The 21,700-nt window shown below is 39.9% G+C and overlaps 1 protein-coding gene across 1 annotated transcript in view; it reads right to left on the bottom strand.

Annotated features, from left to right (window-relative positions):
* adam12a (ADAM metallopeptidase domain 12a) overlaps positions 1 to 21,700 on the bottom strand; it is a 92,460-nt gene that overhangs the window by 59,319 nt on the left and 11,441 nt on the right. The window contains exons 2-3 of the mRNA XM_086139669.1: positions 18,234 to 18,355; positions 14,015 to 14,088 (exon numbers count right to left, since the gene is read on the bottom strand). Of these exons, the coding sequence (XP_085995795.1) occupies positions 14,015 to 14,088; positions 18,234 to 18,355 (196 nt within the window). The remainder of the gene's footprint in view (positions 1 to 14,014; positions 14,089 to 18,233; positions 18,356 to 21,700) is intronic.

A 21,700-nucleotide genomic window follows, 5' to 3' on the forward strand; every position in this document is an offset into this window, starting at 1 on the left:
TACTTATCATAGCTTCAAGTGTACATGTGTGGTTACTATTCGAACACAGTCAAAACTTTGTTGTTGAAGTGTTACATGTTACAGTCTAGGGAAACTTAAACACAATACAAAGTTGAGTCATAAAGTGCCAGGGGCCAAACAAAATATCTGGTTCGTGTTAAAGACAATGCGACGTTTAGAGCTACAATATTAAAAGGGATCTTCAACATGCGAGTTTCTTTCCCGGCAGCAAAGGAAACGAAGACACCTTGAAAGGTGATGAAAACTTCCTGCAGGTCCCCAAACTTTTTGCTGAGAAATTACAAGCCTCCCGACTACGTAGGTGTCAGAGCACTGTGTTTCTGAACCCTCTCAGCCATTATCATAGCTCCTATGCAATGGCAGACAGAGAGCCCAAGTTTTTGAAAATTGCCAAAGAAAGCCAAGCTGTGACAGTTTTCAGCAAAGCAGGGGCACTATGGACTCAAATCCACACACACAAAAAAAGAAAATCACAAAGCAACTCTCTTAGAGACAAAAGCTTCCTGGTCGACATCTGGCAGGACAACACCTCAAGTCTTAAGAGCATACAAGTCACTACATATCACCTTCAACAGTGAAGACCTGGAGCTGCATGTTTGACAGTTTGATTGCACAAAAGAGGAAGAGAAAAAGTGCCTTGCTTGGACCACGGAGATACACTCAGGCATTTGATTTAAAATATCAAAGAAAAAAATACCAGCAAAAGCTTTGAAACAGTGTATGAAGAATGGAAATCCATTGTATATTTACAGCACTTTGTTGATATGTTGTTTTTAATTTTAAAATCATGCTCACAAAGACAGCAGTGAATTCTTTTTGTTGTTTTCTTTGAACTCAACTGATGTTGAACCTCTGGCAATATCATCTCAGTTTCACAGCATCATCAGCTTTCAGAAGAGCTTGTTTGGGGTTGTTAGGTGCAAGCCAATTTCCCTTCCCGGGATCAATAAAGGTGAACATGAGGAAGCACAGCAGCGCAATATTATGTATCTCATTTGGATGGAAAAACAGAAATCATTTAGGTGTGCAATTTATTAGCCTGAATTAACGCCACCATATGCCCCAGAATCAAAGAATGACAACAAACATTTTCTGACGCCATGATGTGTCGTGAAAAAAACGACAATATTTAAAATAATCAATTTCCAGTCGCCATGACATTTCAGCAGTGTAATATAACACAAAGATATGATGGCATGGATTTTCACTGATGGTAGGCCTAACTACTCCTGAGCTTAATTTGAATGAAAAGCTAACAAGTGCATGGGGTCATTCAAGGAAAATAATCTTCCACAGGATGGATGGAAATATGGAAATAAAGGATATAATATATAGATGTGCTTTATCACCCACCAGGAAGATGTTGAAAATCCTTGCAATAAATGTTCTTGGAGATAAACCCTATCATTGTGCTCTCTTCAATATGACGACAGTTATATAAGAGTCGGGGAGAAAAGGCATTAAAATCTACTTTCCAAAACCCCTCCATTCATAACTTTTAATGCAATATTATCCTGAAATATGAACCTTTTCGAAATGACAGACTGGCACTGATAAAGAGAGGGGGATATTATTCAGCACTTTGATTTGTTGATCATCAAACTTCAGGCTCTTGATACTGAAAGAACTTGAGATCAAAAGCAGAAAGATGAGGTTTCATGTTTTGCAGACGCAAAAAGTGTTTTGCATTTTGTACCTTTTAAAAACACTGCCTTAAAGGAACAACCACCACATCTCATCTGCCACTCTCAGAATTTACAAAATCAAAACCTATTTCATCCCCTATAACAGTACTTGTGAGCAGGGCACATAGCCTCCAGTTACCTGAAAACAATATTGTCCCGTCTCAAATGGCAACAGCTTTACTGTTGACTTTGTTTGAAGCGGTGAACGTACGGTAAAAATCTATTCTTCTGCAAAAACACATCCATGTTCCTCAGTGACAAACAAACAAAAAAAAAAAGACATCACAACGATGAGTATTGAGTGATGGCGGGACCTTGAGCGAGAGACTGACACTTACCGTAGGTTTCACTTGTCTATTTTACACTTAAAAGAAGGAAGCTGAGGAACAGATCTACCACCTGGAGTCCTGAGACCACCATGATGCATTTGGTGAAAGATTCAAAAGATTCAGAGCGGGAAGGGGAAGACTTCCAGCACGGCACAGTTGCATCAAATCAGAGGGTGAATTCTAAAAATAATGACAACGATGATACGCATGAAAAAAAATACCCACCAATATCGGGTATCATCTTCATCATTATCTCAAATCTTGATATCAGTTTGAACTTCACAGTTTTGTTAAATATTAGTATCAATTCTTACCTTCTATGACTACATCTTTGATGAATCAAACTCTAAATAAGTGACTGTGTTAAAAGTAATGGCATTGGCTATTATATGTTGAAACAAGTCAATTACTTAATTTTGTGCATCCTCTGGTACAGAATTAGGTTAAAAAACTGTTGTAGTTGTGGTGTTCTTGTTAGAACAGGGTTCCACCCCAATGACCTGTCAGTTTGAGGCACTTTGGATGCCTCCATGGAACGGAAAAGGCGCCGTCTATCTTGGAAATAAAATGACACTGTTGAAGTTTTTCGTTCATGACGTATTGTTACTGAGTCAGAGGGACTACATGGCTGTTCCACCCTCTAAGCATGGGCACGCCTGGCAACAAATGGGCAAAGTGTAAACTTGAAGGTTCAAAATTGGAGTCAGCAAAAAAATATTGGGTGGCGTAACAATGACCTCACTAACAGGCTTGATATTTAAGGAGGGACCATAATAGAACATGGATACAACTGGCAAAAAGGTGTTTACTGACCATTGAAAAAGTGTTGGTTCAGGTATATGATTTGGATAGCAAACATACACTGTATGTGCCTTCAGGTGAAGACGATGTGCCTTACTGAGATCATGGTAACCTTATGGATGGATGGATGGATGGATGGATGGATGGATGGATGGATGGATGGACGGACGGACTGACAGATGAAAAGTGACTACCTCTACTCACATAGGGCCAAGTGAAGAAGCTGGAAAGCAGAGAATAAATGATACAGTTTGCAAAAATGATGTATTTTTTGGGGACATTGGGCTTTGAAGTTTACTTGAAGTAAGGTTTGAGAAGGAGATTACAAGCCTGTTGAAAAAAGTCCGCAAAATAAAAAATGCTGAGCAAAAAAAGCTGAACTTTAAAGGGCACCACCCATGAGCTTGATCTTGTCTCTGCTCCGAAAGTAAGGACAAGGCATTCTAATAGCTTCCCAGTGTTCCTGGGCCTCTTAATTAAAATGAACATGGAGTGGCACGTCCACCTTATTAATTACTGCTCTAAGCTTGAAAATAATTGGAGCTTCTGAGAAGGTAATTCAAAAGAGAGAAGCTTCTTCCACAAAATTCCCTTTTAAAAGAAGTAGTTAAAAGGCAAAGGCTTTGGACAGAGATGTGCCCATTTCCAAGACTTGTCTTTGAAATGAATGAATCACAGTGTATCATGGCCTTGCAGCCAGAAGTGTAACAAGAAAGGTACAAAGGCGATGGTTAACCTCCATGCATCCTTTGCTGGGAAATAAGGTGTGACTCTGAATGAATTTTAGAGCACAGTGTGGGTGCGTTTGCATGTGCTTTTCAATCTTGCTGATGAAAGAAAGTTTGTACATGTTTGTCGAGAGAGAGGACTACATGAGAATAAATGAGCGCCGACGCAAGCAGTCCTGTTTCTGGCAATGACAGTGAGGAACCAGGTACGGTACGACGCCGAGGTCGACCTGGTGGGTGTGCGTGCTCCACACTGAATTTTTGAACACCAAGGTCCATGTTCAGTTCAACTTTTTTTCTTTGCATCTACTAAAAAGTAATTCATTAAAGCATGCCTGTGTGGAATATGTGTGTGTGCTGACATTTGTATTCAACAGACAGCAATGATTCTATGATACTGGTTCTAGTAATAATTGGTACCATTCTTAGTGAGATCTCGTGCAAACAGTTTTAAAAGAAGAGTAGGATCCATCATTTTAGGGCTGGTTTAGTGAATGGAAATGAAAAACTATGACGTTCTCAAAAAAGCCTGAATAGAAGGGATATGTTAATTTCAGAGAATCTGAGACAAAATAGATTAAGTAGAGGGAAGGAGAGCTTGTGTGATGAGGGTTGTAATGCTTTAACAGCAACAAAAGAAGAATGAGTCATTAAACATCAATATGCATCAACTCGCCAACATCCAAAACCTTCTTAAAAACGAGTTAACCAAACTTGAGCAGCAATGACTCATCATTTCCATCAGTAATTCTTCTCAGAAAATGTTTAAAAATGTCAGGTTCCCAAAGGCTAAAATAATGAACTTTAAATTCAAGTGTGTTTTCTTCATTAACAATCCACAACTCTGAAGATATTCAGATCACTGTCACACAGTCCAAGCAGAGAATAGTTATAATTCTCAAAGTACCTCAAATCAGCGCAGTGTAACCTCTTGAAAATGCTTGAAAATTGATTTTTTGTTTATTTTGCAGTGTTTGGTATAAGTTAAAAATAAGAAAACAACAATGCTATTTGACAATGTCTCTTTACAGTGATTGTCAGTGATTGGAAAGAGCGGTTCTGATTAAAATGTTTAAAACGGCACATCCCTGCTACTGCATGACAGGATGACATTATCTACCTGCAGCGTGTCTCTTGTTATCTGAAAATGTTAATAGGTCAGAGGACGAGCTGATTATGTACTGACAGCAGACACAGTTCGGACCGGTTGGCTGCAGATAAGATAATCAGGAATGGGGATGCATACAGTAGATATAATCTGAGTATTGACTGCGAGAGGAAAAAACCAAGAGGCCTTCACTGATTAAGTGGATGGAGTCGTCAAAATCACCGTATTTGTCTTTGGTTCTCTCCCTTTCCTTAGAAGCTTTGAATTTATTCCCACACTCCCTCATTTGTCACAATTCCTTTTTTTTTTCTTTTTTCACATGCTTCTTCTTCCATCTGGACAAGATGAGGATGAAGAAATGCCGAGTTAGTGTGCGACTATGTGGACCGAGCGCTCAACCGGTGTCCAAACAAAGTAATCGTCCGAGAATTGCCTAGTGGAAAAATGTCAGTTTTCACTGATGCGGTCGAGGTTGATTAATCATTTTTAAAAGCGATGACAGTTTAAAACTAAAATCGGATAGTCTGACACTTGTGCGGTTTGATTTATAATGTTGTTTCAGCGTTAGAACTTTTTTACAACAGCGTCTTAACATGAGATCTGTCCTGCCTGGGCTGTTAATATCCTAAACGGGGATTCTGTGATTTTTAGTTCTTTAACAGTCCTCTTATATTGTGTGTTTAAATGCTCCCCTGCTATGGCTGCCCTTCCGTTTTCCATTGAACCGTACATTGAATCGGTCCTTGTCAGCCCTGCTTTGTTCCCTTTAGCTCCCTGCCAGTCTTCATGTCCTGCCACCTGTTCCTAGTTGTATTTGAGCCTGTAAGAAGAGTGAAAGTTCCAACCTCTGAGTGGGGAAATACCCTGAATGCCTGTCAAACATGAATAAATAGAAAGGTTTTGGAAACTCCGCGAGGTCTGACAAGGGACTTGTCATGCCAACGTTTGCAGTGAAAGCCATTCATTGTGAGTCTGCGCCATTTACATCAGATCTGGATGAATTCAGGTGTTAATTCAACCGAATCGGGAGGTTTAATGACGCTGTGATTGGAGAAAAACTAGCCATGACCTATGTAAAAATGTTAAAAATGTTATTTCAATAGCATGAAAAGGTCAATAATAAGTAAAAACGATATTTTCATGATATACAAACCAGAAGATTGTGTTGGACAGATGGATTAACTCGATTTAAACGTAATATGAGATTAACGTTAGTCACATTAAAAAAAAAAAGCACTCAGAATAAGGTTAAGAAAACATTATAGTTTGAGCTTACATTGAGAAGTGCAGTCGGTTGAAAAGGATTTAAACTGATCCGATGTTTGCCGAAACCGTCCGTCCAGCCAAGCTGACCCGTAAAGCTGGGCTCACGTTCCAGAGGTGAGATTTTAACTGTCGCTTCCAATATCTGTCAGCCGAAGTGCATCAGCTATCATTAGCCTGCGGTTTAGCTGCTGCTACTTTACAGTATTATTTGTGTTCACAGTGAAATGGAAGGCACTTACTCATATCCATCACCTTGTAATCCGTCTAGAAACGTCTCTGTCGCCACACAGTTTAACAGATAAATTTCGACCTCTACGGAAAATAGTGTTAAGAGCTCAGGAGGGGCCAGTTATCGTGTGTCCTGGGGCTTCTATTTTGAACCTGTTATGTTTTCCTATCAGTTATCCAGCTTAGCTTAATTTTATTTCCATGCATCCTCTTGACACGATCCGGTTTTCAAAGTAGTTTCAAAATTAAGATTTGCTTCTGCTCGACAAAACAAAAAATAAAGAAAATCGTTTGGTGTCGACGTGTGGAAATTTACGTTATCTTATAAGAAGTATTTTGAACTAGATCTGCAAGCCCATGAATAACTTGAGTCAATCAGTTGTGCGTGCTGGTTCACAGATTTCTTACTGATTGTGATTTTCTTTGTCCTTCTTCATGTCGGCCAGAACAAATATTCACCTTTGAAGGAACTTGGATGAAGTTGAGCGTTAAATCTCTGCATGGTTTCCTAGGAACTGTATGAATTGGTTATTTCAGACAAATTCATAGTTCAGCATTTACCGAAGACCTTCTGAGAAAACATTTTTTTTATTTGATACTTTCTTTATATCGTCCTTGGCGGAAGGCTTTGACACGCTTGTATATCTTGATTTGATGTTCCTTAAACACGCTGTGTGTGGCTCAGAAGCTGAGCACAGTAACTTTACAATAACAAAGAAGGTCACAGACTTGTCTTTTTTTTCCAGAAAGGGTTTGTTATTTATGCAGCATCTACAGCCCTGTGTTTACTCCATTTCCCAGGAGAGCCTGCTTCCTGTCCATGTTTTTCAATGAGACAAAAGAACATCTTCATTTAGAGGAGCAAGTCCAGCCGGAGATATAAGATGAAAATACATCCCCGTAACCTAATATTCAAACTTGTACAAATTGTGTCTGGGTCCCTTTCCAGGGTGAATTTTATTGTCCTTCCAAACACCAGAGATAAGAGAGACTCGCAGCCAAGCCTGTCGCTCAGGAAACATATCCTCTCCCTGCCCTCTGTCCGGGGGAAAAGGCCAGATTAAATTGTGCATCTGTGTGTTCTCTTTTGTGTCTTTTTATCTCACGGCAGATTCAATCAAAAGACTGTAAAAGACGGATAGCCGACCCTCGAGGTCCCTCATGCTTTGGGCTAAACATCACTTTGATAGAAGAGAGAAGCCCCGAGTGCGAGCAACCGAGAGCATCCTCCACCCAGCTTATGAGCCCCGGGCCCCCGTTCAGTGATCCCGCAGTCCATTTGGGAAGGAAACACGGACGGAGTGCATGCTGTCCGCTCAGCTCGGGAGTGATCTTGATATGCCCGGAGGCCTCGCATTCAAAGCCTCAAAACAGTCAGTGTTCTTCGCTCGGAGTGGTCAGCGCTCCACAAATGAATCTCTGATATGGATCAATATATCAGCCATTTGTAGTATTAGACTAACTTTGCAAATGTCATCCTGTTTTTGGATTGATTTTGGATGTCTAAGTGATTTGAGAGGAGAATAGACTCGTTCATTCATTCTTTGCATGTGGTGCTTTCCCTGCACTTCATCGGGAGGATGAAGCCTATCCCAGCTGTCATGGGGCGAGAGGCAGGGTTCGCTCTGGACAGGCTACCGGTTGATCACAAGTTCACATATAGGGACAAATGACTATTCACTCTCTCATTTATATGTCCCAGTAATTTAGGGTCTCCGTTGAACCTACAGGGAGTGGAGATCAAGAAGTTGGAGGATTTCAGGTACTTGGGATCAACAGTCCAGAGCAGCAATGAGTGTGGAAAAGAGGTGAAGAGACGGGTTCAAGCAGGTTGGAATGGGTGGAGAAAAGTGTCAGGGGTACTATGGGATAGAAGACTATCAGCCAGAATGAAAGGAAAGGTGGACAAGACAGTGGTGAGACCAGCGATGCTGTATGGACTAGAAACAGTTACAATGACGAAAAGACAGGAGGCAGAGCTGGAGGTTGCTGAGATGAAGAAGCACATGTTAGATGTTTTAGAGTGAAGGTCAGAGAAGCCAGACTGAGATGGTTGGGTCATGTACAGAGGAGGGATAGTGAATATATTGGCAGACGGATGCTGGAATCGGAGCTTCCAGGCAGGAGGTCTAGAGGAAGGCCAAAGAGAAGATTTATGGACATAGTGAGAGAGGATATGAAGGTAGTTGGTGTGAGAGAGGAGGATACAGAGAATAGGGTTAGATGGAGAAAGTGATTCGCTGTGGCGACCTCTGAGGGGAAACACCGAAAGGAAAAGAGGAGTCATGAAAAAAAAAAAAAATGATGAGAAAAATGCCAAGTACTGTTTTAGAACTCAAAAATACATTCACAAATTAGAGCTCTAAATAACCAAATAATTGAAATGAGTCCTCGGCTGAAAGTTAAACATGGATATTAACCAGCATGATTGTAAAGCGGTTACTAAAAAACACTATGACATATGGTGTGGCTTCTGCCTTGATCAAAGCGATTTGGGGAAAGTCTAAATAAAGGAGGTTGTGACAATTTGTTTTTGGGGCAAATAACTTTTTTTAATTAAATCATGACTGTTTGGAAATAATTGTGAAGATGCTGAAATACAAACTCACTTGGGTTTGTTATGTGATGTTTCCTATTGGCTATTGGTAAATTTCCTATTTGAAATGTGCAAAAAAAAAAAACGCTTATTTAAAAAAACCACAGCGTCAACAGATAAATTCTATGGAGATGTTGTGTCACTCAAGGTTGATTCGCTGTGGCGACCACTGAAGGGAAAAGCCAGATGGAGAAAAAGAAGTGAACCTACTGCACGTTTTTGGACTGTGGGACGAAACCAGATGAAACCAACACTGATGCAGGGAAAGCATGCAAACTTCCCCCGGTTGGAATCAAAGTAGGAACCTTCTTAATGTCTCAAGAAGAATAGAAAAGACTTTCATTCATTGACTGAATGATTGGCTCTACTTTTACAAAAAAAAAAAAAAAACCTTGAGTGGGAAGAACTGCAAAAATATAAATACTACAAAAAGACTTAAAAAGTTAGAGGTCAGTTTTGATGGGGTCATCATTGTCAACTTCAGTTGGAAAGGACATCTTTATTTTTCTCCTGAGTGTGGGTTAAAATGACACAATGTAATATTAGAATATAAGAGCAAAAACAGCTGTTCAATGTAATGCATGATAAGTGCAAAAGTGACTTGAGACAGTCTATGAGTAATACTCAGACTGACATAAAATCTCTAATAGGAGCTATAATATGGATTGCATGAATGAGTAAACTGCAAGCCAGAGGGACTGAAACTCAGCATTCAATTAACAATATTCACATCGCCGCAGTGGCTGATATGCAAATAATTGAGAATGCTTTTATGCTGACGCACTCGGAATTGTTTAAAGTTTGCCACATATTTGGATGAAAACCTGACAAACTGGCAAAAATGAAAGTGCATTAAAGAACTAAGGAAAAATAACAGGCATCAACAGAATAATTATTAAATCTATTGGCATTGGACAAGTCTGGGTCGTAATTTTTGATACGTATAGGTGGAAGATTAATGTTATAAACAAAATTTTTATTAGAGGTAAATGGTAGACCTTTATAAATCAATTTTCTACCTAAGCAAGAGGCAAGTAATATATCAAGTCCTTCATCTGGTCAGTCATTTATGCTCCAGTCTCTCTCTCTCTCAGACACACACACACACACACACACACACACACACACACACACGCACACACACACACACACACACACACGCTCATCAAGAGAAAATAACTCCAGAATCCTGCACTGGCATTACAATAAAGAGCGTGAGTCTCCAGCTAATAAAGTACAGGGGTGTAAATTCATAAAGCAGAGCAGTCCTATACTGTCATCTCATAACTAAACTGACAAGGAAAATGAGCTGCCAACTGGGATCTTCAACCACTGGCTGTTATTTTTTCACATATAAAGCAGCTAAATTGATATTAATTTGGCATTTATCTTTACTACCTTAAAAAAAAAAAAAAAAAAAAAACCTAACAGACAGGAGATGTTCCACTTTTACACCCTCCGCTAATAAATTCACCGGCTTAAACAGGATAGGAGGAAATGAGCACGTTGAATAACCCTATGAAGCTCTCCCCGGTTGCTTTGTATGCTACTCCTTGGTCAAAGAAACAGTAATTGGAAATGATTTAATCTTTTGAAGTCTTGCCGATGATTTGATCATTATCTTTGAATCTTAGTGAATGAAAAGTGGTAAAAAGCGGTGTACAACAACATGAATTTAAGGTCCTGCTCCACTGTGTTTTCCTTCATAAAATCCTCTCCAATTTAAAAGCACACAGGAACAAGGTTAACAATTTAAATTACAGTGCTTGGAAAAATAACGGCAGGTAAACCCAAACACACTTGTAAGATAGCTCTCAGGAATGTTATTACACATATACGTATAATAAATGAAATCTTGTTTTAATGTCTTACACAGACATTTTTAATCAAGAGTTATGACAGATGATTTTCCTACTCAGCATTCTTAAAATTTTGTGGGATCCTCTGTGAATTTTGTGCAATGTGCTTTATAATTTATTTTTGAAAAGCCATAGCCATGTGGTGTCAATCTTGAATATATTCACATTTTCCTCCAATATAGACATTTTAATAGATATACGTGTAGTATAGCATGGTTTGGCTTTTCAGATATTAGATAGATAGATAGATAGATAGATAGATAGATAGATAGATAGATAGATAGATAGATAGATAGATAGATAGATAGATAGATAGATAGATAGATAGATAGATAGATAGATAGATAGATAGATAGATAGATAGATAGATAGATAGATAGATAGATAGATAGATAGATAGATAGATAGATAGATGTATACAGGACTGTCTCAGAAAATTAGAATATTGTGATAAAGTTAAAAAAACAAAATTACTTTTTCATGATATTCTAATATTTTGAGATAGGATTTTCGAGTTTTCTTAAGATGTAAGCCATAATCAGCAATATCAAAATAATAAAAGGCTTACAATATTTCAGTTGATGTATAATTAATCCAGAATGTATGACATTCTTGTTTTTGTAATTGCATTACAGAAGATAAAGAACTTTATCACAATATTCAAATTTTCTGAGACAGTCCTGTATATACATCTATATATATATAGATATATATACACACATATAAACATATATGTATATAACGTGACTCTTCAGCATTACACATATCTATACACATATATATATATATATATGTATATATATATATATATACATGTGTTTAGATTTATATAAACACGTGTACATATGTGTGTGTATATATATAGAGAGATATCTATATATCTATATAGATATATACATCTATATTCGATATAGATGTATAGATCTATAGAGAGAGATTGATAGATTGATATAGATACACACACACACACACACACACACATATATATATCAAAATAGTATGAATCAGTACTGAAAATAAGGGCTTCTCCATTTTGTGTCTTTCTTGTGTCTCTCAGCCTTATCTGTAGTGGCTACTTTTCCTTACCAAGAAAAAAAAAAAAAAAAAAAAAAAAAGGAAGAAATAGTGCGAGGTAGAAATTCGTATCTGTTTCTTTTTCTTCTGATGACATAGATGGGTGCACAAAAATGACAACATTTCCACATGGAAGGAGCCTTGCTATTTCAGGCACCCCTCTTTTAAACCATCATTTCGAGCGCCCGCTTGTACGGTTGACATGCACCTCCAGGCAGACTGTGCCCTTTCCACCGTCTTACAACAGACTTCTTAAAAGTGTGATTGGGGTGTTGTAGGAATATCTAAAGGCTCTTCCTCTTACATCTGCTGTCCTTAATGTCAGGAAGCCGATGTACCAACATTCAAGAGTTGTGCTATCAAGAATAGTTTGTCTTGTGTCGCTGGATTTCAAAATGCCATCCAGTGTCATTGCCTCTGCTCACTGCAGGATGTTTTTTTTTTTTTTCTATGGAAAAAGACTGTTTTTCTCATATACTTTAAATGAATGTGTGAAAATGATGTGACTCTCGTGCACGTAGTTACACCGGGGGTTAGCTGCACTGCTCCCCGCTTTGCTGCGAGCCGCACTTGTTGCCAGCCATGTTTATTAACAAAGGAAAACATGAACAAATCGGAGGGGGGGGGGGGTTAATTCAAATCATTTCATGCTGGTCTATATTTTTTGCTCTTTTACAGATGCTGCCTGTGTTTGAACAACTGGATTTCATCAGCGGCGTGCAGCCGGTCTGCCAGCAATATCAGACGTGAAGCCTCGCTTAATGTCAACGCAGCAGGTTCGGTTCTGACCGGGCCGCACATTCACACTAACGAAAAAGAACTTTGAGATCCAAATCCAATTTGGGATCTGTCCTACCAAACGCGTGTGACCACGAGTAGCTTTTCTTTTGCACGAAAGTGTTATTTTGACTTATCGTTAACATCGTGAGAATGTGCAGATGATTAAAACTGAACCCTCGCCAGTGATCGAGCCTTGTTCAGTGATTAAGACTTGTTCTCAACAAGTGTTGAGAGTACATTTTGACAGGCTGGTATTCGCGATTCTTGAAGGTTTGTTTGACTAAAGTCTCTCCATCATACCCGGGCTCATTAGAAAGATCTCGATTGTACCTTTCCGTGGTTTGTGTTTGTTCCTCTTGGCCCGGGGTTCGGCTCGACCGTGGACTTTACGTTTAATGCCATTGGACAACGATGACAGCCGTGCCGGATGAGACTTGCGGCTGATGCGTGGGAATGCAAGGTGTTTTTTCGACTGCAGCTGATCATGTGGGAAAACTTAAGTTACCCCTTTATGGGGAAATGTTTTTACTGTAAGAGAATGCGATTCCCCGCTCTAAATGGGGCCGGCGAAAATTTGACAACCTGCAAGTCAGCTTTGCAAAATCCCCAGCTGCGCCGAGCAGGAATGTTATTCGACAGAAAGACTGAGTGTGATTTCCCATCAAAATATTTTCAAAGTAGGTAAGCCATAAAATTGTGGTTGCTGGTGTTGAAAGCTTTGTCCCACAGTCTGCAGGTGGAATTTGCATACATTAACAAAGGAAAACAAGTGAGATTCACAGCTGACTCTGGCATAAAACCCCATCCGCTCTCGCTGTGCTTCGCTCTTTCTCATTCACTCCATCACGCAGAAAGCTGTGCTTGTTCCTGGTTGCTCATGTGTGGCAGACGGGTTGGATGGAAAACATATTGCTCCATCAATCAAGTCCCATTCTCCTCAGCAAAATGCACCACTGTGGGGCTGTCTGGCGGCGGCCACGTTCAGTCATCTCTTGTGTGAAAAAATGCAAAGATGACAAATACCCTTCTGAACAGATACAGAGCTAAATCTCTGTCAAACTGTACCTATTCTAATAATGTGATCGCTTTAAAATGAGGTTACCTCTTCTTGGCAGTCCCTTGACTGACACTATGTTGACAGTATCTTAATACACAGAGCAGAGTGTGCGCTTTGTTCAAACAAAGCCTACTTCTCCCACGTGTTGTGCCAATAGATCAAATGGAAAGATAGAGGAAGAAGAGGGAGGAAGATGTCAGTTTTCATCAATGTCTGGCAAAGACTTTCTGTCTTTCAAGTCTTTGTTTCAGCACATGAAAACAAGAGGGGCAGAGAAAAACTACCATGCCCGCGCTAGCAAAGCAAGACAGTGAGACTTCCCTTCCTCTCCTTCCCTGGCTGGTCGTTGTGGGTGACAAAACTGGGCGACGGTCCCAGTTAAAGGCCCCGAGCATTGCACATGTCGCCTATTTGTGGTCCAGAAAGCGCTTAGTTCCAATGTAAGGCCGAGTATGAATGGAGGGAAGGGGGGGGGCACTTACTCATTTTTCTCCAGAGCCAAGAGCAGCTGCTCACCTTCCACTTCAATCAGGAGCTTCAGTGATGTGGGGTGACTCTGAGGGGACAGCGGACATGAGGAGAGATTAGTTCTGAAATCAGACAGATGGGGTTTCAAATTAAAAAAAAAAAAAAAAAAAAAAAAAAAAAAGACAACGAGACCGTGTCTCTTTAGCCGTCGCTTCCTTATTTAGCAAGATGTGAATTTAAAAGAATAGTCTTGAAAGGACGGCCCGTCATGATCATGCGCGGTTTTAAAATTCTTCCGTCTGATGAACTGCAGACCGAGATAACTAGTTGGCGTTCGTTCGTAAAGGAAGCAGTTTGGGTCACTTTATTTTTCTCTCGTTAGTCATCAGCTTACTCTTGTGAAGTTGTCAGGTTGCTAGATTGGATCAGCAGGGGTCAGTAGTTGTTCTGCCAAGGAGGGGAGCTTTGCAGCCACAGCAGACTCTTCAGCTCAAAATCAAGTGTGAGCATTCTGTCTTGGCCTGGAACCAATCAACTAACTGCTTTCTTGATTAATCAATCAACCATTTATTTGTTCCATAAAATTTGGAGGCATTTGGAAATGTTTTCCTAAAAAAATCCATGTGAATGTGTTCATATGTCTCTGTGATGTTTCTTACAATAGCCCGCAATCATGAGTTTTCAGTTTCTGAGATATTCGTATCTTTCAAGATAAAACCAGGTCATTTAAGCCTTTTCCTCTTAAAAATGACACTGGATGATTTATTTTGTATCAAAAAAGAAAATTTAATTATAAATAGTACAGGTGCCACAAAAGAGAAAGAAACCAAGATATTTGAAATCATACTTTAAAGAAAATGAGACAACTTTCAAATGTAAAGTTTAACAGTTCAAGATCTGTTGGTCTTCTGATTTACGTTGTCAATAATTGTCTGTTTTTCTGTTTGTTTGCTTGTTTGTTTTCTGTGAAATAACTTCCTTTTAATATACTGGAAAGTATCCTAATCTTATTTCATGTTTCTGCACTAGAATGGTGTGGGAGAATTAAATAAAAGAGTCAATGCTTTTGTAAACCAAAAACCTCTCTTCTCTTGCCCAAACCTCAACTAAGCCATCCAGGGATGTGAGAAAACACGTGAGAAAACAGTTTTCAATTGATGAGAGCAGTCTGAAAATCCTTATGAAGCTACTTTGAATCTTAGAACAAGAGCTGAGAGGATTAGCTTTATGTTTCTATTCCATTTGACATTAATCCCACAGAAAAGCTGCAAGTGTTCACAACCCTGAGTCGTAACGCTGACAGGGACCGCGCGTCTTTGTTTGAGTCGGATGAAGTGGCACCAAGTCGTACATCATTTCTGTCAATCACGCTGTGCGGCAAAGGCAGCCACATGTGCGCACACACACACACACACACACACACACACACACACACACACACGCTCATCCACATGTCAGCGCAGTGCCCTCCTCCAGCAAAGTAACACCAAAAATCCTTCTGGTTTTTACATTCTTATCACTGGGCCACCATGCTCACACACAAACACATTTCAAATTGCATGCACACAAAGTTCAATTTGGGTCAACTGTGGCAGGGAGCACCGCTCTGGGTGAAATCATCCATCACCCCCCGCAGACAAGAATGTCAAGTGGATCATAAGAGGATCTGGAAGCAGAGCACTCAAGGTTTTCCTTTTTTGTACAGTATCATTGCACAAGTAATAGAGCTGCACTAAACTTGCTTTCCCCCCCCCATCACTCTGCATGTTTACGACGAGCGGCATGTGTTCGGGCACGTTACGAAGGGAGTGATATATTCAAATCGGCACCTCGATGGGAGCGAGCCTCAATTTGCTGATCTGAGCGCTTGTTTTGTTTAAAGGCTAATAGCATCCCTAAGAAACCTCGTGGCACCGGATCTGTGTGGTTAAGCCACAGCAAATTAATACGCACATAATTTAACTGAAGAACACAACCTGAAAGCCGAGGTTGTGTTTTTAAAGGCATTCTGGCCGTTGTGTATATTTTCTTTATGAAGTCTGGGAATAAAACCCTGAATGGAGCCAAGATTTCAAACATTTCATCACTGACTCCATTGGTCCTGCAAAGAATTAAACATGGCCTCTGGGTTTGAAACGCCAGACAAATACGGAAGCGCTTTCTACTCTTTTTTTTTTTTTTTTTTTTTTTGACTTTCCAACAGCCAGCAGGGGGCGACTCCCTTGGTTCCGAAAATAAGTCCGAATGTATGAAAGTCTGAGTGAGAAAATGTTCCTATTCATCACATGTAAGTTTAAACTTGTTCTTGGCAGTTGTCTGTGTTTTGATCTAAGAAACTTGGACCTCGTCAGATTGTTAAACAAAACATGGTGTTTGGTTATACTTAAAGACACTTACTGGGAGTCAGCTGTATATTTTTCTAGTATCAAGCAATGCATTAAGGGAAAATGGTTAAGGATGAACTGCTCTATCAGCTATATTTTGTATCAGGGAATGGTTTTAGCTGTCTGGTATGGGCCATTTTTGCTATTCATTGATGCCACGGGTTTGAGATGCTTCTGATTCGCAAAATTCCAAATTGAATGCTTCGGAAGGGCATTTGATACGCTTAAGAAAAACTCAATTCAGCAGTGTTGTAGCTCTGTTGCATGAATGGTGGGAAATGAATCACACGTGAGAGGCGTTAGTTGAATTTTGCGCCAGAGACTCGCCCCAGTACCATCCCTGGCGATGACTTTATCAACTATATTTCTCAAGAGTAGCTTATTTTTCGATATTACCAACTCTTCCGAGATAATTGACAAAGATGAATTTTGTGTTGTTAAGCGTAATCACGCATACTAATGGAAATATGTTGGGGGGGCGTCTTCTTAATTCTGAATCTGATCCAAGTGTTACTATCATTAACCTTATGATTGATCTACAGATACCCCTTGGAAGTTTGTTTTTAAATAGCTGATATAAAATCTCAGACAAAATGAGCTGATGTTTTCCAGCATGTCTAGAAAGGGAAAGTCATAAATCTCATCCCTGTTTGGTAGTTTACTCACTGGATGCTTTCATTACAAATGCAGATGTCGTCCATATGTCCGTGCTTGAAATACATTACAAAGAACACACACAGAGGCAAAGAATCAGGGATGTACACAAATCATTACAGATGTTTTTTTTCTTTTTCCTTTTTTTTTTTTTTTTACAGAACCATGAAATGAGAGCCATTGCTGTCTCACTGAACGCCTGCACATTGTCTATATATCCACATATGCATATGTTCTATCCGACGGACGTGACAATAACGTTTCCAATGCAGACGCAAATTCAGAGTTGCAATCTAGAGTAAATGGTGAAATGGATAAGAATGAAGGGGACGGGGATCGTGGTAAAATCAGAAAACGCTAGAAGTTATTCTTCTTCAAGTGCATGGTGTGACATGTATGCATGTGTGTGTCTCTCTCTCTCTATATATATGCAGGATATAAAGTTCTTTATCTTCTGTAATGCAATTTAAAAAACAAAAATTACTTTTTCATGATATTCTAATATTTTGAGATAGGATTTTTGAGTTATCTTAAGATGTAAGCCACATGAAGACTTTTATAATCATTCACCTCCTAATGCACACCTATAGACCTATAGAAGTGTCTTATTTTACCAAGACGTAGAAAGCAGGACCAAGCCTGCTGCAGGGAGTCTTCGCCTCAAAAGTCGCATTATAATGTTAAAATGACATCAAATTATATTCTACTGGTCACCAGGATGAAAACATGATTTTTGTTTGTGCTCGTAATTTCTTGGGATTATGAGAAATCATAAGCGCAATCGTTTGGTGTATAGCAAAAAGTTGTCCAAACTGAATATTTCAACTCCTCGAGATAGTTTGAATGTTTTGAGTAACACTGTTCACTATTTCTTATCGGTCATATCAATAAAAAGAAAAAAACGTAAAAAGAAAAAGGCTATGATGACACTTGTGGCAAGTACAGGGAGCGTCACATAAATAGAGAGCAACAGGTTTTCATGGCGACAACAGAGAGTGAATTAATAAAGAGAACCGCTTTTCTAAGAACAATAAATATCCACATCGATACAAAAGGACATTTGACCAGCAGGTGTTGGTATGTGATCACCATCCCAATTCACAACTCATTGTGTCTTGAAATTGACGGAACAAGGCACTTTGAAATGCGCTTGTTTGTATCGTTGTATTTTTCAAAGCAACTTGTAATTCCTCACTTGGGGTTTGAGTCGGCCCATCGGTTTCCAGTCCTTTCCAACGAGCTGAAGGGGTACAGTGGTCCCATAGTGTTCGGGCTTTGCGGTGGGTCGTCGCTGAACAGTCATGCTCCAAAGATTCCCTGTGAAAGAAAACAAAAAGTACCGCATGAGGATAAATAGCAAACTTCAAAGAGTTATACCTTCTTTTTTTTTTTTAACCACAATTCTCTTTGCATCTGTAAGACCAGAGCATATCCCGTTTTTGTGAATGCCAATAGTAGGAACATGTTCTCAACTGTTTTTCCTACAAACATCAGTGACAATTAATTCCTCCCGGCTATTAGAGTCCTGGGCCTGGTGCTCATTAGCTACATCAGACCACAGCCTGGCAGTGCAGCTGCCTTGTAATATAAAGCATCACTTAACCGAAATCGCACTGTTTGTATTTGATGGCTTTACTGTGTCAAAGCACACAAATAAGACTCTCCGACTGTTTTGTTTTTCATAACTAACAATTATGTTTGCTGCCAAAGTGCCATCTCCAATACATCCTCGCCATCCCAGAGCATATGTTCACTTCCCTTTTTATAGGCTGTCAGTAGAATAGTGACGGTCTCCTCTGCCATAAAGACATGAATCCAACAGCACTAATTAGCTCCCTAAGACATCAAGCGATGAGAGGCGTTAGCCGTAACCGCCCCCTCTGACACTCCAGTTGCAAATCTCCGCAATTTTTCAGGAGCGGATAGTTTTGGGCGAAAAGAAGCTGCTGCTGTTGCGATAACTAGCACGGGGCCAGTGTCCAGGATGCAGCGCAGGGATTAGACTTAGCTTTAGGGAATTGTTCTCAGCGTGCATTTATCTCCTCTTTCTGTTACGACAGGGTGTTAACTGGGCCGCCAAATGGCTAACAGTTTTGGAGCCCCACCGTGTCGCAAGTCATTTAAGAATATATTCGTCCCCTAATCCAATAATGTCCTCCTCAAGCGTGCCACTAGGATGTGAAGTGGCAGAAAAGTGGACACTGTCCTACTTATGATCAAGACAGAAGCCGAAATCTCCCGAAAAAAAGCACACCATGAAGACACAATACAGTGTTTCTGGAGGACAGGGTTCCTGCAGTAATCAGCTTCCCACAGCAGGAACCCTATTTTGAAGCTTTCTAAAAAAAAAAAGCGAGAGTTGTTAGGGCCATTTGTTTCTGCACAAACAACTCAAATTAATGTTTGCCTATATTATGTTTTCTCTAAGTGATGCACTATTGAGCATTTCCAAACAGTAGGGGAAATACATTTTCGTCAGTGGATTTGAGAAGTTATGCGTGTGGCCTCTTGGCATGATTTGTGGTGTGTTCTCCCCATTGAGAGTTTGCTCCTTCCTTAATTTCAAATCACATTTCTAGCACTAACGCAAGAAAAACTCTGGGACACACTTGAGAACATGTCACAGATTATTATTACCAGCAGATTCAAGGTTGTTCCAACGTAAGTCACGTCTTTTCCTTGTGTGTATGCATAACTCGCCCCGCTTAATTGCTGAGTCTGCTTATTATCCAGCATTAATAACACAGGTCAAGCACGGCGCTCCCCAGCTGAGCTTTGTTCTGGTTCTCCTCTGAGGAAACAACCACTCTGGAGTTCATCACTGAGGCGCTCCGGCTGATAGCGGGAAGCCAGAGGTGACCAGCTCAGCAGTCCTCATCCAGCGCCAGCCTGATGATGAGAAGCAGGCTCGGGCAAAGACGGGACAGCGTTACACACACACACACACACACACACACACACACACCGGCGGGAGAGGCATCATTAGTCCTAGAAAACTGCACCATCTGGGGGAGGTGGGCATGCTGAGTAAAGGAACACATGACAACCTCTGAGAAAAGTGGGGATGGATAAACACAAGAGACGGGGGGGGGGGGACAGAGAAGTTTTGACAGAGAAAGGTCAGGTCCACATTGTGGTTAGCTGGTTCATGAGGCTGACACACACACACACACACACACACACAGATGGAACAGCCATCGCCTTTTCTGTGGAGTGCTTCAACTTTGAAGATGAAGTTCACAACCATTCAGCATTTTGTTCCCTGACTTCAAAAGCCTGCCAATGAATAACCATATTTTTATGTGCTTTTGCAATGAGGTTTAATTCGTGCTTATAAATTCAATTATATTAGTGGAAATAGTCTGCAGGCACATTTCTTTTCCATGTGTTTGGGTGCAAGACATTTGGTAAAGTTAGACTGCGTTGGGGCTATGGTGCTAGGAGTATGTAAGTGGCTTTTGTTACTCATAAGAACCAGAGGCATCGTGGGAGTGCTAAAAGTGGCACCAGAGCTGAAGCCTTATTTATATGTTCAATAAAGGAGAGTGTAAACAGAGGTCTCTATAAAGTTCTTGTGCGATTAGCTCCCTTTACGCATCGGTACACACAAGGATATTTTGTACCATTTATATTAGCTTAATAAAGTTAGAATGAAGTTCAAGATTGTGCGCGACTGTGTTTTGTTTTGTGCTGTGCGAATGCCGGCGAATAAACTATGTGACACCTTTGTCAATGATAAGGTGACGATGATGGCAATGCTCAGTCAATCATGAATTTAAATTTGTGTTGGTATAGGAAGCGTATACTGAGCATAATTTACATGTCACTAATAAAGCGGGAGTGAACCTAATGAAAATATATTTACTTTTAAATCTGCCCACACAGGATTAGGAGGTTATCCCAGTCCAGTTACTGGTTTGGACTTAGTAGCCCATTGGTTTAAGGTTAATCCCTTGGGCAAAATAGTTATGCCGTATAACTTTTGATAAGATTAATAATCAGTTTGTATAAATTTGCAGATATCATGGGAAGATACCATACTGACATGCACAGAAATTAAAGCTCTGTCTTTCAACCATTTTTTCCTTCGTCCATTTCTTTCATCGTCCTTTTCTAAAACCAAAAATTACTGTGAGTGATTTGGTTACGGTTTAATCACCATATGTGGTCAGACCACTGTTTCGACATTGCAAAGTGACGGGACTTCCCGAAAATCAACAAGATCTGAGTAATCATGTAATGATTTGGAGGATGGGAAGAGAAATAATAGCATTTTTTGTGTTAAAGATGAAAACGTCAAACCCTTTCGCTAACAGATATCTTTTATTTACACAATCATGTGATGAAAGGGCAGAACTGTCTTGAAAAGCTTTTAAAAATCACACGATTAAAAGGTTCCAGGCCAGGTTGCCTTAAGCATTTGCAACCGTTCGAATAAGGCGCTCGTTGCTGTTCTTGACCGAGGCATGTTTCAAACAGTCCGACAAAAGGGAATACTTCTTAAATTGAGCATTTCCAGAAAACCTGAATGAGCTGCATAATCCAGTGTTTTACAGACACCGAGATAGTAAGAACATCTGATAAAAATACAAGGCGTCTGGTTGTCTTTGCTTGCCAGTGCATCATACTGAGGCAAAGCGCTACAATCTGTCTGTTTTTAGA

The sequence above is a fragment of the Fistularia commersonii genome, chromosome 32, assembly GCF_037954325.1.
Source record: "Fistularia commersonii isolate RoL2024-O1a breed Wild chromosome 32, RoL_Fcom_v1.0, whole genome shotgun sequence".
In the NCBI taxonomy this organism is placed as follows: Eukaryota; Metazoa; Chordata; class Actinopteri; order Syngnathiformes; family Fistulariidae; genus Fistularia; species Fistularia commersonii.